The 21,527-nt window shown below is 41.4% G+C and overlaps 1 protein-coding gene across 1 annotated transcript; it reads left to right on the forward strand.

Annotated features, from left to right (window-relative positions):
* The first annotated feature begins 920 nt into the window (after positions 1-920).
* Positions 921-16,959, forward strand: LOC117825396 (alpha-2-macroglobulin-like protein 1). The gene is made up of 36 exons (XM_034701228.1): positions 921-1,204; positions 1,339-1,519; positions 1,630-1,783; positions 2,257-2,309; positions 2,770-2,790; positions 2,931-3,096; positions 3,183-3,267; positions 4,277-4,427; positions 4,532-4,649; positions 4,950-5,059; positions 5,154-5,321; positions 5,642-5,869; positions 5,970-6,033; positions 6,938-7,083; positions 7,184-7,333; positions 7,952-8,098; positions 8,188-8,278; positions 8,712-8,871; positions 9,060-9,285; positions 9,836-9,962; positions 10,059-10,180; positions 10,870-10,921; positions 11,050-11,133; positions 11,421-11,597; positions 11,782-11,857; positions 13,376-13,532; positions 13,817-13,891; positions 14,180-14,342; positions 14,551-14,738; positions 14,845-15,057; positions 15,307-15,431; positions 15,608-15,698; positions 15,793-15,861; positions 15,946-16,051; positions 16,552-16,593; positions 16,891-16,959. The coding sequence occupies exons 1-36, from the start codon at positions 1,119-1,121 to the stop codon at positions 16,893-16,895; spliced, it is 4,377 nt and encodes a 1,458-aa protein (XP_034557119.1). The 5' UTR covers positions 921-1,118; the 3' UTR covers positions 16,896-16,959.
* The last annotated feature ends 4,568 nt before the right edge of the window (positions 16,960-21,527 follow it).

The raw sequence follows: 21,527 nt of genomic DNA on the forward strand, positions 1-21,527 counted from the left end.
AAATCAAAACGATGCTCATTAACTGTTTAATTACTGGACACAGCAACCGTGACATCACCCAACGGTTGTGAACATCCATTTTGTAGCCACAAGTTAGCATTTTCTTGCTCATGTTGGTTTTTTGGGGCCAGAGATGACCATATTTGGATGAGAGGGTGGTGATGGAGAAGAGCCAGCAGTTACCCAACGCCAGGTTATGTTTGTGCCGATGACTAATTCATTTGTGAGCAAACAAGCAAGATAACCTTTGTGGTTTTACGGGTAGGAAGCCATCTTTGTGTTGCAGTAGCTGTTTATTGATTAGGTCACAGCAGAGCTTCTGCAACTCAGCAGACTTCCCGCTCACTTGCTTGCCCACGTCAGGTGTGCACAAACAGAGTATCTTGTCCAACCAAGTCAGTTAGCTCGGACACAGATATCGGCTAAGAGTAGGGCTACAGTCAACAGTAATGGAGGCAAAGCTGATTCACCAGCTGATCTACCGGCCAGCTCTCACCTGTGGTCCTGAGCTTTGGGTAGGGACCATGAAATCCCTGATACAAGCGGCTGAGATGAGGGTCCTCCAAAGAGGGAAGCTCACAGTAGAGCCGCGACTCCTCTGCATCAGAAAAATCCAGTTGAGGTAGTTTGTGCTCCTGATTAGGATGTCTAAGACGCACCACCTTTTGAGGTTTGCTAAGCCAGCTGCCGCCACAACCTGGCCCCAAATGAGCTTCAAAGTGGATGCACATGAAATAATGAACATTTTCACACCAGAAAATGATCAACAGACTTCTGGGGGGGACTGAAAGTGCAACAAAAATTTTAATGTAATGAAGACTTTAACTTTATGATTTTGACCTAGATTTGGAGGTGGGCCGGTTTGCAGTACAGTGTGCGGGGAACATGGGGAGCGATCATGGCCTGATCAGCTGCTCCTCACTCGTCAGATGGATTGGCATGTCCCAAAATTAGGGTTGGTCTTCCACTCACTGAGGACTTTGTCTTTACGGTAAATGATTGACTTAAAGGCTACCCAGAATGGATGAGTGGGTTTGTGTGATATGGGTAAAAGGTGTATTGATTTGTGGCCGAGATTATTTAACACAGGCCGTCTCTGTGGCTGATCACAGTCAGCCATGGGTCGTCCTGGGGTTCAGATGTGGACATGGACACTGTTTGTCTGCTTGAGTTGGATGTGCGTGGATCAAGCCGTGGCAGGGCCGTAAGTTCACTTGTGATATTTCAAAACGAGCATCAACCATACTCATATGAAACATGTGAAGCTTAAACTACTCCTGAATGTTTCGTAGCTTCAGTTTCTGTCTGAATATTTAGTGTGTATTTGTACGTGTGTAGGCAGTACATGGTAGCCATTCCTGCGGTCATCGAAGCCGGAGCTGAAGCGCCTTTCTGTGCAACTCTTCTGAAGCCCAACGAGACTCTGGCCATGACCGTCACTTTAAGGTCCAAAGAGCAAAACATGACTCTATTGGAGAAGACGTCCAATAAGGAGTTTCACACCTGCATTACGTTTCAGGTCAGCTGATTCACTTTACGTGTTTTCTTATAATTAATCTTACAGATAGACGGATGAGTCTACAACTTGATACTAATGGGTTTCATGTTGCATGTATCTTTCTCTCACAGGCTCCTTTGGTGCAGGATCAGGTACGGCAGTTGGAGGTGGAAGTTCGGGGACAAACATTTTACTCAAAAGAAGTCCGAAAAGTCATGTTCAAAACCTACCAACCAAGCACATTCGTCCAAACAGATAAACCAATCTACCTTCCAGGACAAACAGGTAACCCTGATTAGCTTATCTGTGATGATGTTAATGGTATTCGAGATATGGGCTGTGTTTCTGTCACGTGTTTTCAATAATCAACTACTTTGGAGGTTTGTTTTGCGAAAGAGCTGATTTTGGTTGATTGAAGCTCCTGTGAGGAGATTTTAACTGGTTGTGAAACAGATACTGATGCCTCTGTATGACCTACAAAAGCAAACAAGACCATCAGCAACAGAATTGAAAATGTGTGCATTGTCATTTTTAATGCCTGAAGCTGATGTGAGGGGCTCGGTGTCAGATCAGAGGACGGATAGCAGGCTGGGGGAACAGCAAATATTTAAAACAAACGACACATTTTGAATTTCAAAAGACAGCAGGATGAGACATATACCCCTAAAAGTTAATTTCGTTGTCACTGCGCTTTAAAAAAAAAACTATCTAATGGGTGAACTTTAAAAGGTGCAATAACTTCTTCGTATATTTCTCAGTGAACTTCAGAGTCATCTCCCTGGACAGCAAGTTGAGACCCGCCAATCCCTTGGTGAGTATTTAAACACAGTCTCCTTTGATTCGACCTCTTGGTTATTGGAAACGTTCTGGGTCTAATTCAATGTGTTGTGACAGCAAGGTCGTTGGTAAGTTGACTGTCCAGGAAACAACTAAGCCGCGCTGGGATAATCCAGTATTTGATTTCTGAAATTAATATTTATGTATCTTTAAGACCTGCAAAAGCAAACAAGACTATCAACATGAAGATTGGCTATTTTCGTGAAGCTATTGTTAATGTCTAGAGAGTTTTAAGTTAATAAACACAAAGTATGAACAGAAATAAATCAGCAAAGACAAAAGATGAACCACTTTGTCCACAGGGAGCGCCAAAATCAACACAAATGAAAAGTCCCTTTTAAAAAATGTAAAATCAGGACTCATAAAGAAACTGATAATTATGATGTATAACCAAAATGTCCTTTAACACATCTCTTGTATTCTTTTTTCAACAGTACAATATCATTGAAATTGAGGTAAGACAACACACACCATTTATTTTCTTGTGCAAATTCAAAGTTCATAACAAAAAGTGCAAAGTTATTCCAAACATGTGGCCGAGCATTTAGAGAGAGAACAGTTTCACATTAATGTCACACTTTTGTAATAAACACAGGATCCTGTGAGTAACAGAGTCGCACAGTGGTCGATGCAAAGCTCCGATGGCAAAATACTGCAGCTTTCTTACTCATTGAACTCTGAGGCCCGTGAAGGAACCTACAACGTCATCGTGCAGATCGGTGAACAAAAACTGCATCACCATTTTAAGGTGGAGAAATACGGTAAGCTACTGTCAGTCTTACTATATATATTTTTTAATGTGTTTGTAAAGAAGCAACAGAACTAACATATAATATTTTGTCTGCAGTTCTGCCAAGATTTGAAGTGAAAGTAGAGACCTCTGACACAGTTAGCATCGGGCAGGAGGACATCAAAGTTAAAATATGTGCAAAGTAAGTCAAACTCTTACTCCTTACTTCTTAGTTCTGCTAATTCTTCAATGATTCCTGTGGATTTTCTGTGTTGTAAAAGTAGATGTGTACAGGTTTACTAGGATATAAGTACCTTCACTGCTCTGCTGAGAGGGGAAGCGCTCATTGACCGGTGTTCTGGTTTAAAGCGTGACCGTGTTAATTTGGGACTTTCAGCCAAACGTGTTAGAGGTTGTCTTGGTTAAATCTGTTGAAGCCAAGCGGTAACCTCCGGTCTCAAAATATGAACCCATGCGGAAGTGTTATAAACTGCAGTTCATCGAGCGTCCACTTGAGGCTGGCTGCAGAAACACCGGAAACCACATACACACCCATTCAAAGAAGACGATCTTTACAGCAGAAATAAACATGTTTACAGCCTGGTTCAAAAGACGACTTGGGTCTACGTCGCTAATTTCTCTATCGGCACACACTGTACGGGGGGTGAATTTTTTTCTAACACGACAGATCAGAAGATATTAAGAGTTTTGCCCAAATAAGGACATGACTGACATGACTGACTTGACTGACAGGCGGGAACACATAGCTGTTGGCTCAGAAGCTCAAACCCTGCCTCTTTACCTCACTAAGTTTGGTTGAGTTTAGCATTTCCAATATGGCTACCACGACAATTCGCTTCAAAAAAGCGCTCAGGAACAGATGGGTGACATCACAGATACTACGTCCATTAATTATACAGCCTATGATTTAACACATAAAATAATTCACCCCAAGTGTAATCAATTTACTAAATGCTCTTTAGATTTTTTATTTCTTCACAGACTTTTTACTCTTTTAATTAAATGGGCCATTTTAACTGATCTCTTTATTGTTTTATTGACTGTATCTATCAGTCTGCTTAGTTTCAGTATATTTTTTTTAATGTACTGTTCTTAATTTCTTTTTTTTTGTGTGTGTCCACTCTTGAATTGAACTGAGTAGTTACAGTTTAGTGTGGAAACTGACCTGTTCAATCCCTCTATCTCGTTAGGTATACATACGGGCAGCCTGTGCCGGGGGATGTTAAAATTGAGATGCTTCGACCTTTGAGTCGCTATTTCATCAGGACTTTTGAAGCAACCCCTGATAATCCAAACGGCACCCCTGAGATAGTTGCCCCGTCCTTCACAGAGATACAACAGGTACAGCTGCTTCACAGGTTTCATCAAACCCAACAGATTGATTTTTCTCTGAAACATGTGTTTTGTGAAAAATGTACCTGAACTCATTTCATTGAACTTTCCAGGCGGATAAGACAGGCTGTGCAAATTTTGTCATCGAGTTGTCCACGTTCACAAAAATCGACCAGAAGGTGCTGCGAGACTCTCTGCAGCTGAAGGCCAGTGTGGAGGAGGAGGGAACAGGCAAGTCTTCACCTTATATCTGTAGAATATAACTGGCGGCTGTGCAGATCAGAAACCAAACAGGGTGAGCGAGCCATCGTCTCACCCTGACTGCTCATAACACTCTTTAATTACCCAGGTACCAAGAAGAGACATAATCAAGTCGACTCAAAAACATTGATGTAAAGATGCAGATTGATGAGGTTGTCTTTGTCGTTGAGAATCAGAATGAAGTATTTAGCACAGCTGGGTAATAATAATATCATTTATTCAATCTGCCATGGTTCACACAGGTTTCTAACACAGTGTCTTCTCATGCAGGTATTTCACACCAAAACCAGAAGAGGTTGGAGATCGATTATGTTATTGGAAAGTTTATCTTTGAGGACACACCCAAGGTTTACAATGAGGGATCCAACGTGGAGGGAAAAGTAAGTGTGAAGGCTCCGCACTTCATCCTCACTGTCTTTGCACGTTGGTACCCTATGGTTGGTACTCAGTCTTAAATCTATGTGCTGTTCACAGATCAAAGCAGTTCGCCACGATGAAACACCCATCCCTAACATGCCGGTGCACCTGTTCGAGGGCGAGAGGTGGTCGGCACGTCTGCTGCAGAATCTCACAACTAACAGCGAGGGCATCGCGGCTTTCTCGATTAGCACAGCCGGGTTTAAAAATGACATCCAGCTCACGGTGAGTACAGAGACTCCACTTACTGACACTTAGGCTGTTTTATTTCTTTCTTCTTGTGTTTAGACTTAATTACCATGTATTTGTTAATTTGGGTTTATTCCCTCTGAGAACATGGTGCTGTTTCTTAGTCAGTGAAGTCCATCTTTTCACCCATCAATGCAAAACAAATGGTCAAGTCCTAACAATTACTAACATGCAGCCAGCTTTTATTGACCTTAAAAAGTTTCTGATCCCCTTTCAACGTGTCTTCTTTTTCCTAAGAGCTTGATTCTAGCCCAGCAGGTCAGTCTAATCTTCTAAATTGTTACTCCCCAATCTAGGCAACTAGCAAACCTGAGCTTAGGTATGACGGGCATCGGACTCCGTACCATCAAAGAGGAGAGCACACAGTGTCGCAGATCCAAACTTTAACTCAAGATACGAAAACGATCAGCTCCCTGGAGGTGCAGAAGAAGGATATAACGCTCGCCTGCGGCACAGAGGAAGACTTCCACATTAAGGTTTTCATAGTCGGGGAAGCTCAGGGCACTGCGGATGTGATGTATCTGGTGAGTGAATAGTCCGACAAACTAAGTAAGAGAGGCAGTTTGTAATCTGCTGTTGAAGAGAACAAGGTGCATTTCGATTTGTGTCTTTTAAACTCTGTAGGTCTTATCCAGAGGAGCCATCGTGACGCAGGGATCTCAACAGATTGAAGTCCAAGATAAACCAGGTAGGAAAAGGCTGAATATAATCACAAATTCAGGAATGAATTTCTAACCATGTGGGCTCAGTATGAACGTGTTTGTCTTACCTCCCAGGTTTAATATTATTTTGTTTAAATGAGGGAGGCAGGGTTTATATCTGATGTATTCAGTTCCCAGTTGGCCCAGAGGTTTTTCACTCTGCAAACATCAACTGAACTTTGGTTTGAAGCCACTGCAGTCCTTGTACCGTGCACTACAGGGTCTCATGCACGTTAGAGTAAGAAACTAAAATGCCAGTTCTGATCTAAAATTCAAAATGTTGTCATTTAAGTCCTGTAAACTTTGATGACTTGATGCTCTACTACCTGGATGGAAACAAATGCAGATGACGGATGGCATCTTGAAGTGTGGGGTGGTTTGCATTTCTGTTTTTTTATTGTTTATTTGGGGGTTTAATGCCTGTGTTGAGAGGATAGGCTCACGTTATATTGCAGGACGTAGGGGGAGGTAGCCACATGGGGCAAACGGCCACAGGTTGGAATCAAACCTGGGCCCTTCAAGGACTAAACCCTCGCGTTGACGGAGTGTGATGCCTGCACGGCGGACTGAAGGCTGGTGGAGGGCGTGTTTGAATTTCCATTTAAACTACTTCAAAATTACTCGTGTCAGAACATCCCTATTAGTTTGAATTTATTGTGGGTAAGCTTGGATTTAAAGCTCCAGAAAAACTAAGACGCCACTACAAGTTGTTCCTGAAATCAGTGTCTCTATATACATGAGAGAAACTCTTTCCCAGTGACTTGAGTGACCCAAACTGGGACACTGACTCATCCAAGGATGGCATGAATGAGTGCACACACAAATTAATTTTCCTCTCCAGTAATCACCAACTGATCATCCTAGATTATTAATACTGGTTCTCTGTTTCAGTGACCGAGGGCAAGATATCCTTCTTGTATAAAGTGTCTCCAGAGATAGCCCCGGACATCCAGGTGGTGGCTTACGCCATCCTCCCCAGTGAGACGGTGATCGCCCACAGTGCTGAATTCACTACAGAGAAATGCTTCAGTCACAAGGTCAGTTTGTAGGCGAATGTAGGTGAATGTAGGGGATATAGAAGTTGAAGTGCAATACACAGTTGAGTCACATTAAAAACTGAATTTATCTTTGTGTTAGGTGTCTCTGGAGTTTTCTCCGTCCTCAGCTGTCCCAGGTGAGGAAAACACCCTGCAGGTGACCGCCAATCCTGACTCTCTGTGTGGTCTGAGCGCTGTGGACCAGAGCGTCCTCATCAAGGAGCCGGGGAAAACTCTGGACGCAGAAAAGGTAAAAGCTGCAATCCATCAAGTGCCTTCTAATCCTCTTTTAGGAACAAGCAACATAGGTAGCCAGAGTCTGCTGGAAGAGTTGGTGATATTGGCAGCTTGAGCCCCAAATGTATACATGATAGAATCTGTTATTATATCTGTTAATCCATTTTTGATCTGCTCAGATTTGCCGCTCTCTGGAACACTCATTAATTATTAAACATACTGCATGACACAGGTTTAAGATGAAGTGGTGTTCAGGTTCAAGTAGGAAAAAACAGAACTAAACCTGTTCTTCTATAAGGGAAGGAAAGTACAGGGCTTTTGGGAACAGCCTCAAGTGGACACTTAAGGAGCTGCAGTTTTTTGCAGTTTCACATTGGTTTAATTTTTTCAACACTGAAGGTTCTTTTTGGTTGAAGCTCGTCTCCCACGTGTTTGAGAGGTGGTTCTGGTATTAAAATACTGCTATTGAAGGGACATCACTTCTTCATCCTAACTCAAAACCGCTGCTCTCTTAAAGTGACTGAAAGCCTGAACTACTCTGGAGACTCTTATCAACGAGACAGGCTGATGTTTCTCCTGACCGAAACTCATTTTAGCTGTCTCACATTTCTAACCGTTCCCTCCTTTCCAGATTTTCAATCTGTTGCCTGTCAGAAAATCAACTTATATTCCATACGCAGCTGAAGATGCTCAAGACTGCGTTCAAGTCAGATCAAAAAGGTCTATTCTTCGATACCCCATACGCCGCGCCACAGACGACGCTTTTAACGTTTTCCAGGTAATTTATTACACATTGTTTCCAATGTTCAAGTTTTGTTGTTGTGTTTAAAAACATTTAAGTGAACTCCTTTTGTGTTGTTTATCCAGGATGTAGGGCTGAAGATGGTAACCAATTTGTTTATTCGAACGCCTTCGTGCCTCACGTACAGAGGAGAGGAATACCACAGAAACTATGGTGGTGAGCTTTTCTCAAATTAATCATGACAATACTTTCTAACATTAACTTCCCCATGACGAGGGATTGTTTTCCTTCCCTCTGAATACTTGCAGTTTACAATTTGCAGTAATACTCTCCTCCTCTGAGTGAAAAACATCCAAACCGGTGACGCCATTTTTAGTCTCTCTTCAGCGCGTTGCCGCTGTTCTTGTTCTTCCATGCATACCACGCAGCCACACACACTCACTGAATGACAAGGCTTGTTAATTAGGAAATAAAAGCTACTTTTCTTGGTTGTTTTTGCCACTAAAAATGTTTTATCAGATAATAAAAATGTACAGACTGGTACACGTCATGCATCCATATTTCTTGGTGTTGTTTCCGGTTTTCTTTTGCAAAATTTGAGGAAGAGTCTCCTCATGTTCTCATAAAATATGTTTGGGTATCTTTAAAGGTTATCCTGGAGTTTATTATGACTCAGTTCCTACAATGGCCAGAATGGGCGTAGGTGGTTCTGGCGGGGGATCTGGAGGCATGAGTATGGAGTCCGCAATTGTAGAGACAGTCCGCAGTTTTTTCCCTGAGACTTGGATATGGGACCTGATGGAAGTTGGGTAAGATCTATCCCACAACAGCAAACCTCATCAAAAATCTTCTACCTTTTTTACATGACTGTATGATCATTATTCCAGATATTACATCTACTTCAGTATTTTTTCACTAACTGTTGAATTTTCCAGCTCTGTAAACTGGTTCAGTTGTTGACTCAGGCCTGTGTTTTTCTGTGTTTCTTCTGATTCAGAGCGTCTGGAACCAAAGACATGCCCCTTACCGTCCCTGACACCATCACCACCTGGGAGACGGAGGCTTTCTGTTTGTCCACTCAAGGTTTCGGCTTGGCTCCTCGTAAAGAGCTCACCGTCTTCCAGCCCTTCTTCCTGGAGCTCAGCCTGCCGTACTCCATCATCCGAGGGGAGAACTTTGAGCTGAAGGCAACTGTCTTCAACTACCTGTCCAGCTGCATCATGGTGAGTGTACACTCCATGATGAACTTCTGATACCTTTATTTCCAGCTAAAAAGCGTGCAGCGTCTTTAAACTGGTGCGATCAATTTATCAGTTTAAAGGGCAGAGAGGTATTTTATGGAGTCATGGTATTTTACCAAGAAGATGGCGAATCAAGGAGTCGGTCTAGTTCTACCTTTTCTCCCTCATTAGGTTGTAATCAAGAGTTTAAAGATAATGGAGGCACACTATGAAGTAAATAAACCTTGTGGAGTTCTGGTTTGATTAGAGAGACTCCTCAGTTTTAAGACAAGTGACCTGCAGAGTTGGGCAGCATGACACCCGCGGATTTGTTCACGGCCACAAGGTTCATACCTCACAGGTATCAAAGCCACTGTACTGGTAGCTAGCAGGATGGCGAAGACAAACCTAGACTGAGCTACACAGGTGCGCAAATTGTTTCAAGTCAAAACCTGATCAGTGTTATTTTAAAAAGCCTTCTTTAATATTTTCTACATGGATTCCAGGTTTGCATTTTGAATATCATATAATAGTACTTGTGTCTTTTGAACAGGTCACTGTGACTCCAACTCCCTCCTTGGATTACACCCTCACCCCTCTCTCTGGTGACCAGTACACATCCTGTTTGTGTGGCAACGAGCGCAAGACCCTCAGCTGGATCATGGCCCCCGCAGCCTTAGGTGAGGCTCAGGTTTTTATCCCCACCATTGATAAACTGAAAACCAACAATGTGACTTAAAGATTTACACTGTGTTTGTTTGTTTATCTTCTTATAGGGGATGTAAACGTGACTATGACCGCTGAGGCTGTGACTTCTGACGTTTCCTGCAACAATGAGATCGTGAAGGTCCCAGAGAGAGGTCGTATCGACAAGGTCACAAAATCTCTCATAGTGAAGGTTGGTACCTTTAAATTAGTATTTATGTTTGTAGATGGATGACATGACAGCTCCCTAAAAGTGATGCTGATCCCTCTACCTATTCTTTTTCCGGTGGGCAGGGCTTAGCTGGAGGCAAAATAGTCCTCTACGCTTGTTTGCCAGCGTTAGCTAGCAAGTCGTACTTGGCTTGTTTTTGACAATAACATAAGGGCGTTCAAGTCCTTAGGGACCTGAATATTTGTGGTTGATTACTATGGCAATTGCACAAATGACAACAAATAATCAGTTTGTTTTGTTTTGCTAACAGAGCTAACATTAGCAAATACTCTAAAAAAAAAGGCAACATTAATGGGAAATCAAATAATCTTCTTATGCCTCCCCAATTTCTGAATAGAGGATAAACCTTAAGGTACTTAACGTCATCCACTAACATGATCACACTGCACTTTATCATATTATTTTAGCCTGTACATATTAGTCATGCCTATTTGTTGTTCTTTTGTATTTATAGCTGATGTTATTGTTATTATTTTTATTTGTAGGTCTTATTCTTATGCCCTATACAAAGAGAGCACAGTTTACTAAAGTCAAATTCCTTGTGTGTTCAAGCATACCTGGCCAATAAAGCTGATTCTGATTCTGATTCTGATTCTGATTCTGATGAAAAGACAGCATTTTAAGACCGATATATCGTCTATCGCCCTCAGGCTGAAGGAACTGAGGTGACAAAGACCCACAACTGGCTGCTCTGTCCTAAAGGTCAGTGTGGTTCATGCAAAAGATGCCATCAACATCCCAATCTTATCGTCTCAATGTGGATTTAACATCTTTGTTTTAGTCCCGAGCTCTGCTTTAATCCCTCTCTGTGATTCGTTCTCTGTTTACAGATGAGGCTTTGACGGAGGAAATAAACATACAGCTTCCTGCTAACGTGATTGATGGATCTGCTCGCGCTTTTGTTTCAGTCCTGGGTAAACTGACGGTTCCTAATAGCCCCTCTTGTCAACTTGGAATGTAACTGATGTAACTAACTACCTCAGTGAGAATCAGCACAAAAAAGGGCCAAGTTAATTCATTGAGATGTAATGTGAATATTGATTCCCTCTCTAAACAGCAGAGGGCGCCATGTTCCCTTGACTTCTCTTGTAGCTCAATAGCGGTGTAAAGAAGTGTGAGCAGCAGGTGCAGATTCAGCAGCTGAGGATGCTCCACCAGTGTTTCCCACACACAGTCTAAATGAGATATCGTTCCTGTGCAGGTGACATCCTGGGCCGAGCTCTGAAGAACCTGGACGGGCTGCTGCAGATGCCGTACGGATGTGGCGAACAGAACATGGCGCTCCTGGCCCCCAACATCTACATCCTCCAATACCTGAAAAACACCCAGCAACTGACCCCCAAAATCATGGAAAAGTCGGCTAACTTCCTGACCAGTGGTGTGTGTCTCTCTCCACCATTCAAGATTAACCTGCAACTGTTTTTATTTGAGCTCCTCCCTCACTGTACCTCACTTTGGTGCCTTTTTAACAAATTTTTATTTTCAGTTTTTACATGAGAAGAATAAACAAGCATCAAAACTTCAACCAAATTATGACGATAACATCTATTCTTGTTCCACAGGCTACCAGAGACAGCTGAACTACAAACATGCTGGAGGTGCTTACAGCACGTTTGGAACGGGATCGGGGAACACCTGGTGAGAACATGTCTGAGTCATATCCACACATTAATCCATCATGCATCACAATCAACCTTTCTTTCTTTGTCTGAATTTGCAGACAGGATATGCTCATTCGCTTGCATGCATTGTACCAGCTTTGTATTTTGTGCTGACTGTCCTGATACCCGGGATGTGACTACTTATGTAATCCCTGGTTAAATAAGTTCAGAGGGGCAGTTCAGTGATCCCTCAGGTCGGTACAGTCCACAGTAGAACACATTCTGATGTTGGTTTGAAGCAGACACAGTTATAGAAAGTTCAATGACTCTTGTGTTAGTGTTCGTTACTCCTCTACTCCGGCACAGAGCGCCACAGGAGCCTCATTTGTCAACATGCCTGTCAATCATGCTGCCTTTTAAAGCATCAAATCACAAATTATATCTAATGGCGGGTACACACTACAGGATTAGATTTTCAGTCCTGATCTCCCCTTTACGATCAAAGCCAGCAAAGGCCCGATTGTTGAATGTTTGCAAACAACATCGTGGGTGTGGGGTGTGTTCAGAGTGATTTTGTCCGGTCAGAGCTTTTCAGAAGGCCTCAGAAGGAGAGATCGTAAATAATGAACATGTTTAATACTTGCGACTAGAAATCCTGTAGTGTGTGACGCTCCGAGAGGAGCTGAGCATGCACAGTGTGTAATGTCACGTGTACCTGAGCAAAAGCCAATCAAGACGCGAGCTGACTCAGCTGACTGACGGAAGAGGAAGTAAAAACAAACAAAAACCTGATATAAACTATCTTACCCTAACCCATGATCATTTTCTTTTTTGTGTGTGTTTTCGGAAAGTAAGAGGCCGAAAACAATCATCATTGCTTCTTCCTGTTCCTGTTGTTAGTGTGGTGTGCTCCGTAGTGCACCCTACACACTATAAGATCAGAAGAGAGAGATCTTGTGCGATCATCAAGTTGTTATCATCAAGTGTGTGGTCTCGAAATGTGTGAAGGTTTCAAGAATCCTGTAATGTGTATCAGCCATAAGCTTCTCAGAAAAAGTAACACAGAGACATAAATCAGCGTGATAAAAACTAACGATAATGATAGAAACTGTGTTTGAGAGAAATATATTTGATGTGTATTGTGATTTGAAAGTTTGACCCATGTCCCATCTGTTGACATGGAGGAGGCGGCAAATGTACATGAATAACTTGCTGAGTTCACCAGTACCCAAAGATGCAATCTTGTAAGAGGGGAGGGGTTCCCTTCAAACGCCACTCGTGAAGACAGTCATGCTATTTAGGGCAGTGCTAAGTGACAGACAAAGGTTTTGAGTCTTTCCCGCTCACTCACTTTCCTCCAGAGGAGCTCCTGTTTATCCTGTTCCCATACAAAGCAGGAAGTGTCATAGAGTTTGGGGAAACTACACACAGATACAATCAAGTTGTCCTGTATTTTCCAGATGAATTAACCTCCGCTGGTCCGACCAGAACTTGTGTCTACACACGTTTGGTGTGATCGAAGCGTGTTATGTTATGATTTGTTTGTTGTCCTCAGGCTGACAGCCTTCGTGGTGAGATCCCTGGCCAAAGCACAGTCCTTCGTCTTCATTGACCCAGTAAAGATTCAAGAGTCAAAGACCTGGCTGGAGAGCAGGCAGCGGGAACAAGGCTGTTTTGAAAAGTCGGGAAAACTCTTCAACAACAGAATGAAGGTGAGCAGAAACAGCACACATAGAAAAACAAGGACTGAGTTAGTGGTATGTCAGTCACAAACAAGTCAGCTCTTTGAATCAAATCCTTAAAGGGTCTGTTTTTATGATTTTATGATTCTTACCTCGTGATTATGAGATAAGGGGACCGTTTTTTAAGATGAATGCAATGTGACACAGTATTAATGTAAATGCATCATCATCTCCTGTTTCATCCATGTCCACATGTACAGGGAATTGTAGTCTGGATAGAGGTCAAATGATGTTACATATCTGTCTCTCTGCAGGGCGGTGTGTCCGATGAAGTGACCCTCACTGCGTACATCATCGCTGGCTTCCTGGAGATGAACACATCTGTTGATGTGAGTAAACTCTTGAAAGTGTGTTTTTTTCATTCTGAATTGATTTGTGTCTCTGCAGGATGTCTGGTAATAACAAAACAAGACATCCTTTGATTTCCTGCAGATCCTTAAAAAGTCTTAGAGTATGTCTTCAAAAGTCAAAACTGACTTGTGAGAGGTCCTAGATCTTAGAGATGGGATATGTCTCAGATATGTCTGAACACACGTTCAAAATCTGACAAAAACTACATTTACAGCAGCTTTTCAGATGATTCCGATGATTAAATCATGTCTTTGGACTGATTGTAGAATCCTGTGGTGAGCAACGGCCTGTCCTGCCTCAAGGCGTCCTTGGGTGACCTCAGCAACACCTACGCCACAGCACTGATGGCGTACGTCTTCACCCTGGCTGGAGACATGGAGACCCGAGGCCAGCTCCTGAGGCACCTTGACACAGTAGCAATACGCTCAGGTGGGTCATCAGCTTAAAGCTCCTCTGAGGAGATATCTGATGAGTGAAACATCAGAGCGTTCAAATAAAGCAGGGAGAGATTTCAGAGTTAGAAAACACCACTTTCAAGTGTACTGGACAAAATGAGCAATGCCTGCTTTGTCCACAGGGGGAGCCAAAATTTTGTAGCTCACTTTGTGCATGCCTTTCTGTTTGTGTCTGATTTCAGGAGGTTACCTCCACTGGTCTCAGTCAGCGACAGACACCTCCTACTCTCTGTGTGTGGAGATCAGCTCTTATGTGCTGCTGTCCGTACTCAGTGTCTCTCCTTCTGCTGAAGAACTGGGATACGCCACCGGCATCGTCAGATGGTTGACCACCCAGCAGAACTATTACGGAGGCTTCTCCTCCACACAGGTACCACTCAAACAAGAGTTACTGTTGATCAGTCAATAAACAATCAATAAATCACCATAAAATAATACTGATCCCATGTCATGTTGTCTCTGTTTGCATGTTTTAGGACACAGTGGTGGCTCTGCAGGCTCTGGCTCTCTACTCCACTCGTGTGTTCAGTCCAGAAGGTTCAAGCACAGTGGCGGTCCAGTCTCCCAGCGGTCAGCTGATGTTTGACGTGAACCAGGACAACAAGCTGCTCTACCAGGAGGAGCTGCTGAAGGATGGAACAGGAAAGTACAGCCTGGAGGTGAAGGGAACTTCCTGTGCTTCCATTCAGGTCAGTGAACATGTTGAGGCTCTTTTTCCAGGGGTGTATCCAGAGGTCAACAGGGCATGTGATCTTTGGATGTTTAACATGTAAAACACTCACAAGTACAAATGATGCTCTGACGTTTAACATGTGATTTGTTTAAATGAAACATTGTAAAGCTTTCCACGATTAGAGTCTCAGGGGGTCCAGGTTTGGCTGCTGTCTAAATCACAGCAGAGGAAGTTCTGATGTTGTTGTCGTTGACCTGTTTTCCAGATTTCTCTTCACTACAACATCCCAACTCCTACTGATGGCACCAAGCTCAGGGTGGAGGTCCAACCTGAAGCCCTTTGTGGAGGCACTTCTAACAGACGCAAGCTTACTCTGAAGACCAAGACCCTGTGAGTTTAAATTAGGAGGGCTGGTTCAACTCTGGCCCCCCACTCTCATCTTTCAGATGTATTGATCTGGACTAAGTCTTGTACAAAGGCACTTGTAATAACAGTGATGGTGTTCAGGAGAAGGTCCAGCTAGTGATTTGGTCTTGTAAGTGACTCATTTTATTGTCATGCCGAAGATACTACGGTGAGGAGCCGACTACGAACATGGTGATCCTGGACCTCAAAATGCTCTCTGGATTTATCCCGAACCCTGAGTCTCTGAAGAAGGTGAGCTTTTTTTTAACAGTAACTTTAAACCTGAGCGTTCTCTGATGTCATGATGAAGGTGATGATGACTCAGCTGACTGTGCTCTTCTCACAGCTCAAAGGCGCCCTGCTGGTGGATCGTGTTGAACAGAACAAAGACCATGTTTTGGTGTATCTTAATGAGGTGAGAGGAATCACGGGGAGGAACAAAGACGGAGCTAAGATGTGCAGATACGTTACTGATTACCGTCTGTTTGTCTTCCACCAGTTGCCGAAGGACATAGCCATCAATCACGAGTTAGAGCTCATCCAGGAGATCCAAGTGCAGAACCTGAAGCCAGCTGTGGTCAACATCTACGACTACTACCAGCCAAGTAAACCACACATTCAGACCTTACACACTTTTTGTTTCATATAAGATCCTAAAATTCAAACTGGTGTCTCTAATGCACCTGGATACAAACCATCCCATATCATCAGTAATGAATGAGATGTTCTGTTACCAATGCTGCAGAGAAGAGCAGCTTTTCAGGAGGATTCATAAAAAACTCCTAACAGCAGAATATAAAGTCTGTTAATATTACTTTGACGTTACTATAATTATTATAATCAAAATAAAACGTGAATATTAAAGTAAAATATGCTGAGGCTGAAGAGATAGCGGGAGTGAATGAAGCGCAGTTCTTGGTGTTGTTAGCAGCCGCGACCCATTCTCAGTGAATCTGAGTGTGCATGTGCAACACAACAACTACACAACAACTACACAACAACTACACAACAACTACACAACAACTACACACAGAATACTTCAGTGTTTGATTTGTTCAGTTTCTCTTCTTCTTCTCCTCCTGATTGTTCTTCCTCTTCCTCCCAGATGACAAGGCTGAGACTCAGTACACCTACCCCTGTGTTGCAGGTAAGTCTGAGAGTGGATCACTTGCTTAATTGTAGCATTTTCTTGACATGATTTGTGTTCCTTGTTGTTATTTTCTGATGGAAATGTCTCAACTCAAAAGAAGAATTCAAAGTGGTGTCAGAAGTCCTTTCTTTTTTTTGCAACTTTTGGGTTTTTAAAGTTCTCATGGCACATTTTGTAGTTGCTCCTCTTAAGAGCCCACTATCTTTTAATAAATTAATGATCATTCCTATGTAATAAATTAATTATAAAACCTTGTCATAAAGTGACTCATTCACATGTTCTGTTCATTTACAGGTTGAACACCTGTGTTGTCTTGATGGTCCCAGGAAGATCCTAAATAAAGCTCCATTTTTTTCAAAGTCATCAGTGAATTGTTTCTTTTTTATGCCTCCATGTGTTTATTTATTATACCTTCAGTAAGTATATTCTCTGACCTCTTTAAGGGCTGCACAAAGATCTGCTGCTGAATAAATACTCTCATCAGTAACTTCAGATCTAAGCTGAAAAAGAACAAAAACCAGTTTATGAAAAGATTACTATCAAATTATAAACAATGTTACATTCTGCTGTTCAAACAGTAAAATACTTTGTGAAATTAACATTTTATTTTAACTTCAATACATATTAAAACTGATACTATTAGTTTGTTTCTCTGTAGATTTAATATTATTCAACAAGCAAAGGAACTTTAACATGTCAGCAAGAAGCCCTGTAACTTTGACAAGTATAACTTAAAGCTGGGGTTGGTAGTCTCAGAAAACTAGCATGAATTTGAATGTAGCATTTCCTCATGACTCCGTCTAACTCCTCCCCTCCTCCCCTCCTCCCCTCCTCCCTCCTCCCCTCCTCCCTCCTCCCCTCCTCCCCTCCTCCCCGCCTCCTTCAGAGCTCCTCCAAAATGACGCTCCCCCGCTCACATGCACGAGCGCCGCTGACTTTTGACCATATGATCGTGACTGATTCAAAACCGGTCCTCACCAAAACATTATCATAGTGAAAGTAAAAAATAAACAAACATGGCTGCTGTTAGTACTCACAACTGTCATGCTAGCATCATTCAGTTGTACCGGTGACACGATATCAGGAGAAAAGTTATAACACATATATAATACTGTAACAGCTCTACTGTTTGTTAAACGTGTTCAGTGAAGATGTTCTTAATTCCTACAGTGTTGACGGTTAGTGAAGGCATCAGGAGAGGTGTAGCGTGCGAGTGGGAGAGAGGGGAGACAACAGGGGGAAGTTTTTCATTTATTCAAACATTGATTGTTCCTTTGTTGGTTGGCTGATCACGGCTGACAGTGACCGGTTATTAAAACTAAACGTGTTTACCAATCGGCTCGTCATCCTTACAGCGTCAGGACGGATGCTACAATACATTTTCTGTAGGACTTACTAAATGTCATTAATTCTTTTGCTTGTCAGAGCCCCATGGTGAGAGCTTTTTAGACTCTGATCCGGACTACAGTCCTGAGAAAAGTACCTCATCGGGTCAGAGGAGACAGGCCAGAGGTCGAGCGAGAGGGGCAGTCAATAGAGTCAGAGGAAGCAGCGGCAAGGGACGGGGACTCGGAGTGCACGCCGGGGAAATGTACGAGCAGGAGGCGGGCAGAACGGCAGGACAGGATTTGATTGGTTTACAATTTTGGGACCCAAAAAAGGTGATATGTTGGTGTTTTCCAGGTTTACTCCGGCTGTAGATAGCAGCTCTTTTCCCTCTTTTTTAGGAACACATTATGTATTGATTACCATCAGGACATAAAGATCATTTTAACCAGTATAACAAAAAGTGGATCTAAATCTGATTACCAACCCCAGCTTTAAACTGAGGAACAGTCATGTTTTTTGGTTTTGGCGCCCCCTCATGGACAAAGCAGTTCATCTTATCTCATTGCAGATTTTGTCTTTTACATGTGGGAGAAGTATGTTTAAAAATCTGTCCCTCATAAAGAACATTTGCTTTGGAAAAGTCCTCTTATTCTGAAAACCTCTTTTATTGTCCTTTTAATGATTTTATTTACTTATCCATTTTTACTTATTTATTTATTTTTATTTATTTTTATTTATCCTTGAAAAACCTCTCAACGATTTACTGGTCTATTGTCACACCACTTCATTCTGTTTAGTTGATGTGTATTCCTTTTAACCTCTTGCATTTTGTTTGCATTGTTAAAGTTCCTCCTCCCTGTCGTTCGAAATCTTTGCTGTTAGTCGAAACATGCTTTGTTTGTCAAAGCACTTTGTAAACATTTGTTTTCAAAGGTGCTATAAATAAAGTTTTTATTATTATTATTATTATAAAATGTCCAAAAAAGGTGGTTTTGGCAGCGTCTTGTTAATCACTTTGTCTGCAGTAGCAGTTCCAGTAATTATTATAACAATATAGAAATAGACTATACTTATAATGATCATAAACAGCCATCAGCTCATTACAGTGTGTTTCATTGCCAGCTTAAAACTCCTCTGAAGGAGGTTAAAGAGGTACAGTGTGAAGTAGCCGCATCGAGCAGAACAGACTTTATAGAAATGGAATATAATATTCAATATTTATGATTTTTTTGAGCCAAAATAAGCAATCAAAAAAGTGTACTGCTCAATTATATAGTCAAATACTATCCATTCTTATTATAAAACTACTGATTATTACTATTATTCATATCATATTAGGCCTATTTGTGTAATAACGTTATGTTTTGGCAAGATGTCAATAATATATTCAGGCCAATAAAACTTGTTGAACTAAACTAAAACAAAGGTGCGTCTCTGAATGATCATGGTCGACCTGTTATAGAGGTTATAGACTAAAAAGCACCAACTCTAGTTTTTACGACATGAAAGTGTTCTTTGTGGCAAAATAGACGATCAACGGTTCTAAGTTGGTATCCTAGGCAACAAAACTGGAGAAGCGGGAAGCACGAGGCAACCTTTGGGTTTACGCATGTGCACAGCCTCAAAAGCTGAGAAGAAACAGTCCTGTCCGTCGAGTTTATTCATGTTTCCTGACTGATTTTCATCTGTCAAAGAAAAATAACATCTTAGAAAGACGAAACAAACAGACAATTATTTTTCAGACTTGAGTAAAGATGTCCTGAGGACCACCAAGACCCCGGACCATCTGTAATAATCATCAGAATGTGCCAGGTAAATGTGATTTTCTCTTCTGTGAGCATATCAGCGGTTTGCTAGCTCAGCTAATGTAGAAATTAATAAAAAAGAGGGATTAAAAACATGATGTATCTGGTTGTTTTTGTCTTAACTGTATTCAGGAAATGATATCAATGTAAGACTGCTACACAATATTGCCAAGTTTATAACTTGAATTATGCACCATGAATTAACTTCATGTACACTACCAGACAAAAGTTTGGAAACACCTTCTCATTCAAGGGTTTGTATTTATGTTAATTATTGTAAACACTGTAGATTAATACTGAAGACATCAAAACTATGAAAGAACATATATGGAATTATTGAATGAACAAAAAGTGTTCAACAAAGCAGAATATGTTTTATATTTTAGATTCTGTAAAGTAGCCCCCTTTTTCCTTCATGACAGCTTTGCACACTCTTGGTATTCTCTCAGTCTGCTTCATGAAGTGGTCTCCTGGAATGGTTTCTAATGAACATGAGCCTTGTCAAGAGTTCATTTGTAGAATGACTTGCCTTCTTCATGTGTTTAAGGCCATCAGTTGTGTTGTTCAGAGGTAGGGTTAGTTCACAATGGATAGCTCTATTTGACTACTGTTGTAATCCAGATTATGGCAAAACCAGATTATTTCATAGTTTGGATGTCTTCAGCTTTAATCTACAATGTTGAAAATAATTAAAATAAATAAAAACCATTGAATGAGAAGGTGTGTCCAAACTTCTGACTGGTAGTGTATCTGTTATTTAATCCCCTATGATGTGTGACTGTGACTATGACTAATTTGCTGATATGTCCTCCAAATTTAATTAAAATATTTATTAATGAATATTTCTCTCATTAGACGAGTTATGTTCACTGTTTTTTGCTGTAAATAATCCGTCAATTTATGTTTTTTGTCTGAATTTGTTTTGTCTGTTTTTTTTGTTGTTTTTTTGTTTTGTTTTGTTTGTTCTGCTCTATCTGTCTTTTTTTTATTTTTTATTGTATTGTCATTATTAGTGTGTCTTTATTTGAATGTTTGTAAAAATGAATACATTTCAAATCATAAAGAAAATAATATTTGAGTTAAGACTGAACATAGTCCTGCTTTAGTGTTGTAAATAACATGAAACATTTTTGGACATTTTTAAAAGCAAATGTTCTCAATGAGTGACAAATGTTTTAAAACATACTTCTCCCACATGTAAAAGACAAAATCTGCAATGAGATAAGATGAACTGCTTTGTCCATGAGGGTGCGCCAAAACCAAAAACATGCCTGTTCCTCAGTTTGAAAGTTGGGGTTGGCAGTTTCGGAAAACTAGCATGAATTTGAATGTAGCATTTCCTCATGACTCCGTCTAACCCCTCCCCTCCTCCCCTCCTCCCCTCATCTACATTTCTGTAGGACTTACTAAATGTCATTAATTCTTCTGCTTGTCAGAGCCCCGTGGTTAGAGCTTTTTAGACTCTGATCCGGACTACAGTCCTGAGCAAAGCACCTCATCGGGTCAGAGGGGACAGGCCAGAGGTCGAGCATCAGGAAATAAAGATAATTTTAACCAGTATAACAAAAAGTGTATCTAAATCTGATTACCAACCCCAGCTTTAAGTTGTAGTTGTCAAAGATTCAGTGCTTCTTGCTGACCTCTTTTTGTTCTTTTTCAGCTTACATCTGCAGTTACTAAAGAGAGTATTCATTCAGCAGCAGATTTTTGTGCAGCCCTTAAAGAGGTCAGAGAATATACTTACTGAAGGTATAATAAATAAACACATGGAGGCATAAAAAAGAAACAATTCACTGA

The sequence above is a fragment of the Notolabrus celidotus genome, chromosome 14, assembly GCF_009762535.1.
Source record: "Notolabrus celidotus isolate fNotCel1 chromosome 14, fNotCel1.pri, whole genome shotgun sequence".
Lineage (NCBI taxonomy): Eukaryota > Metazoa > Chordata > Actinopteri > Labriformes > Labridae > Notolabrus > Notolabrus celidotus.

Bases quoted from the DNA above. Each gene is read 5' to 3' on its own strand.
- LOC117825396 (XM_034701228.1), top strand. From the start codon at position 1,119: ATGGGTCGTCCTGGGGTTCAGATGTGGACATGGACACTGTTTGTCTGC. The intron at 1,520-1,629 runs GTCAGCTGATTC...TTTCTCTCACAG, and splicing joins ACACCTGCATTACGTTTCAG to GCTCCTTTGGTGCAGGATCA. The intron at 4,428-4,531 runs GTACAGCTGCTT...TGAACTTTCCAG, and splicing joins CCTTCACAGAGATACAACAG to GCGGATAAGACAGGCTGTGC.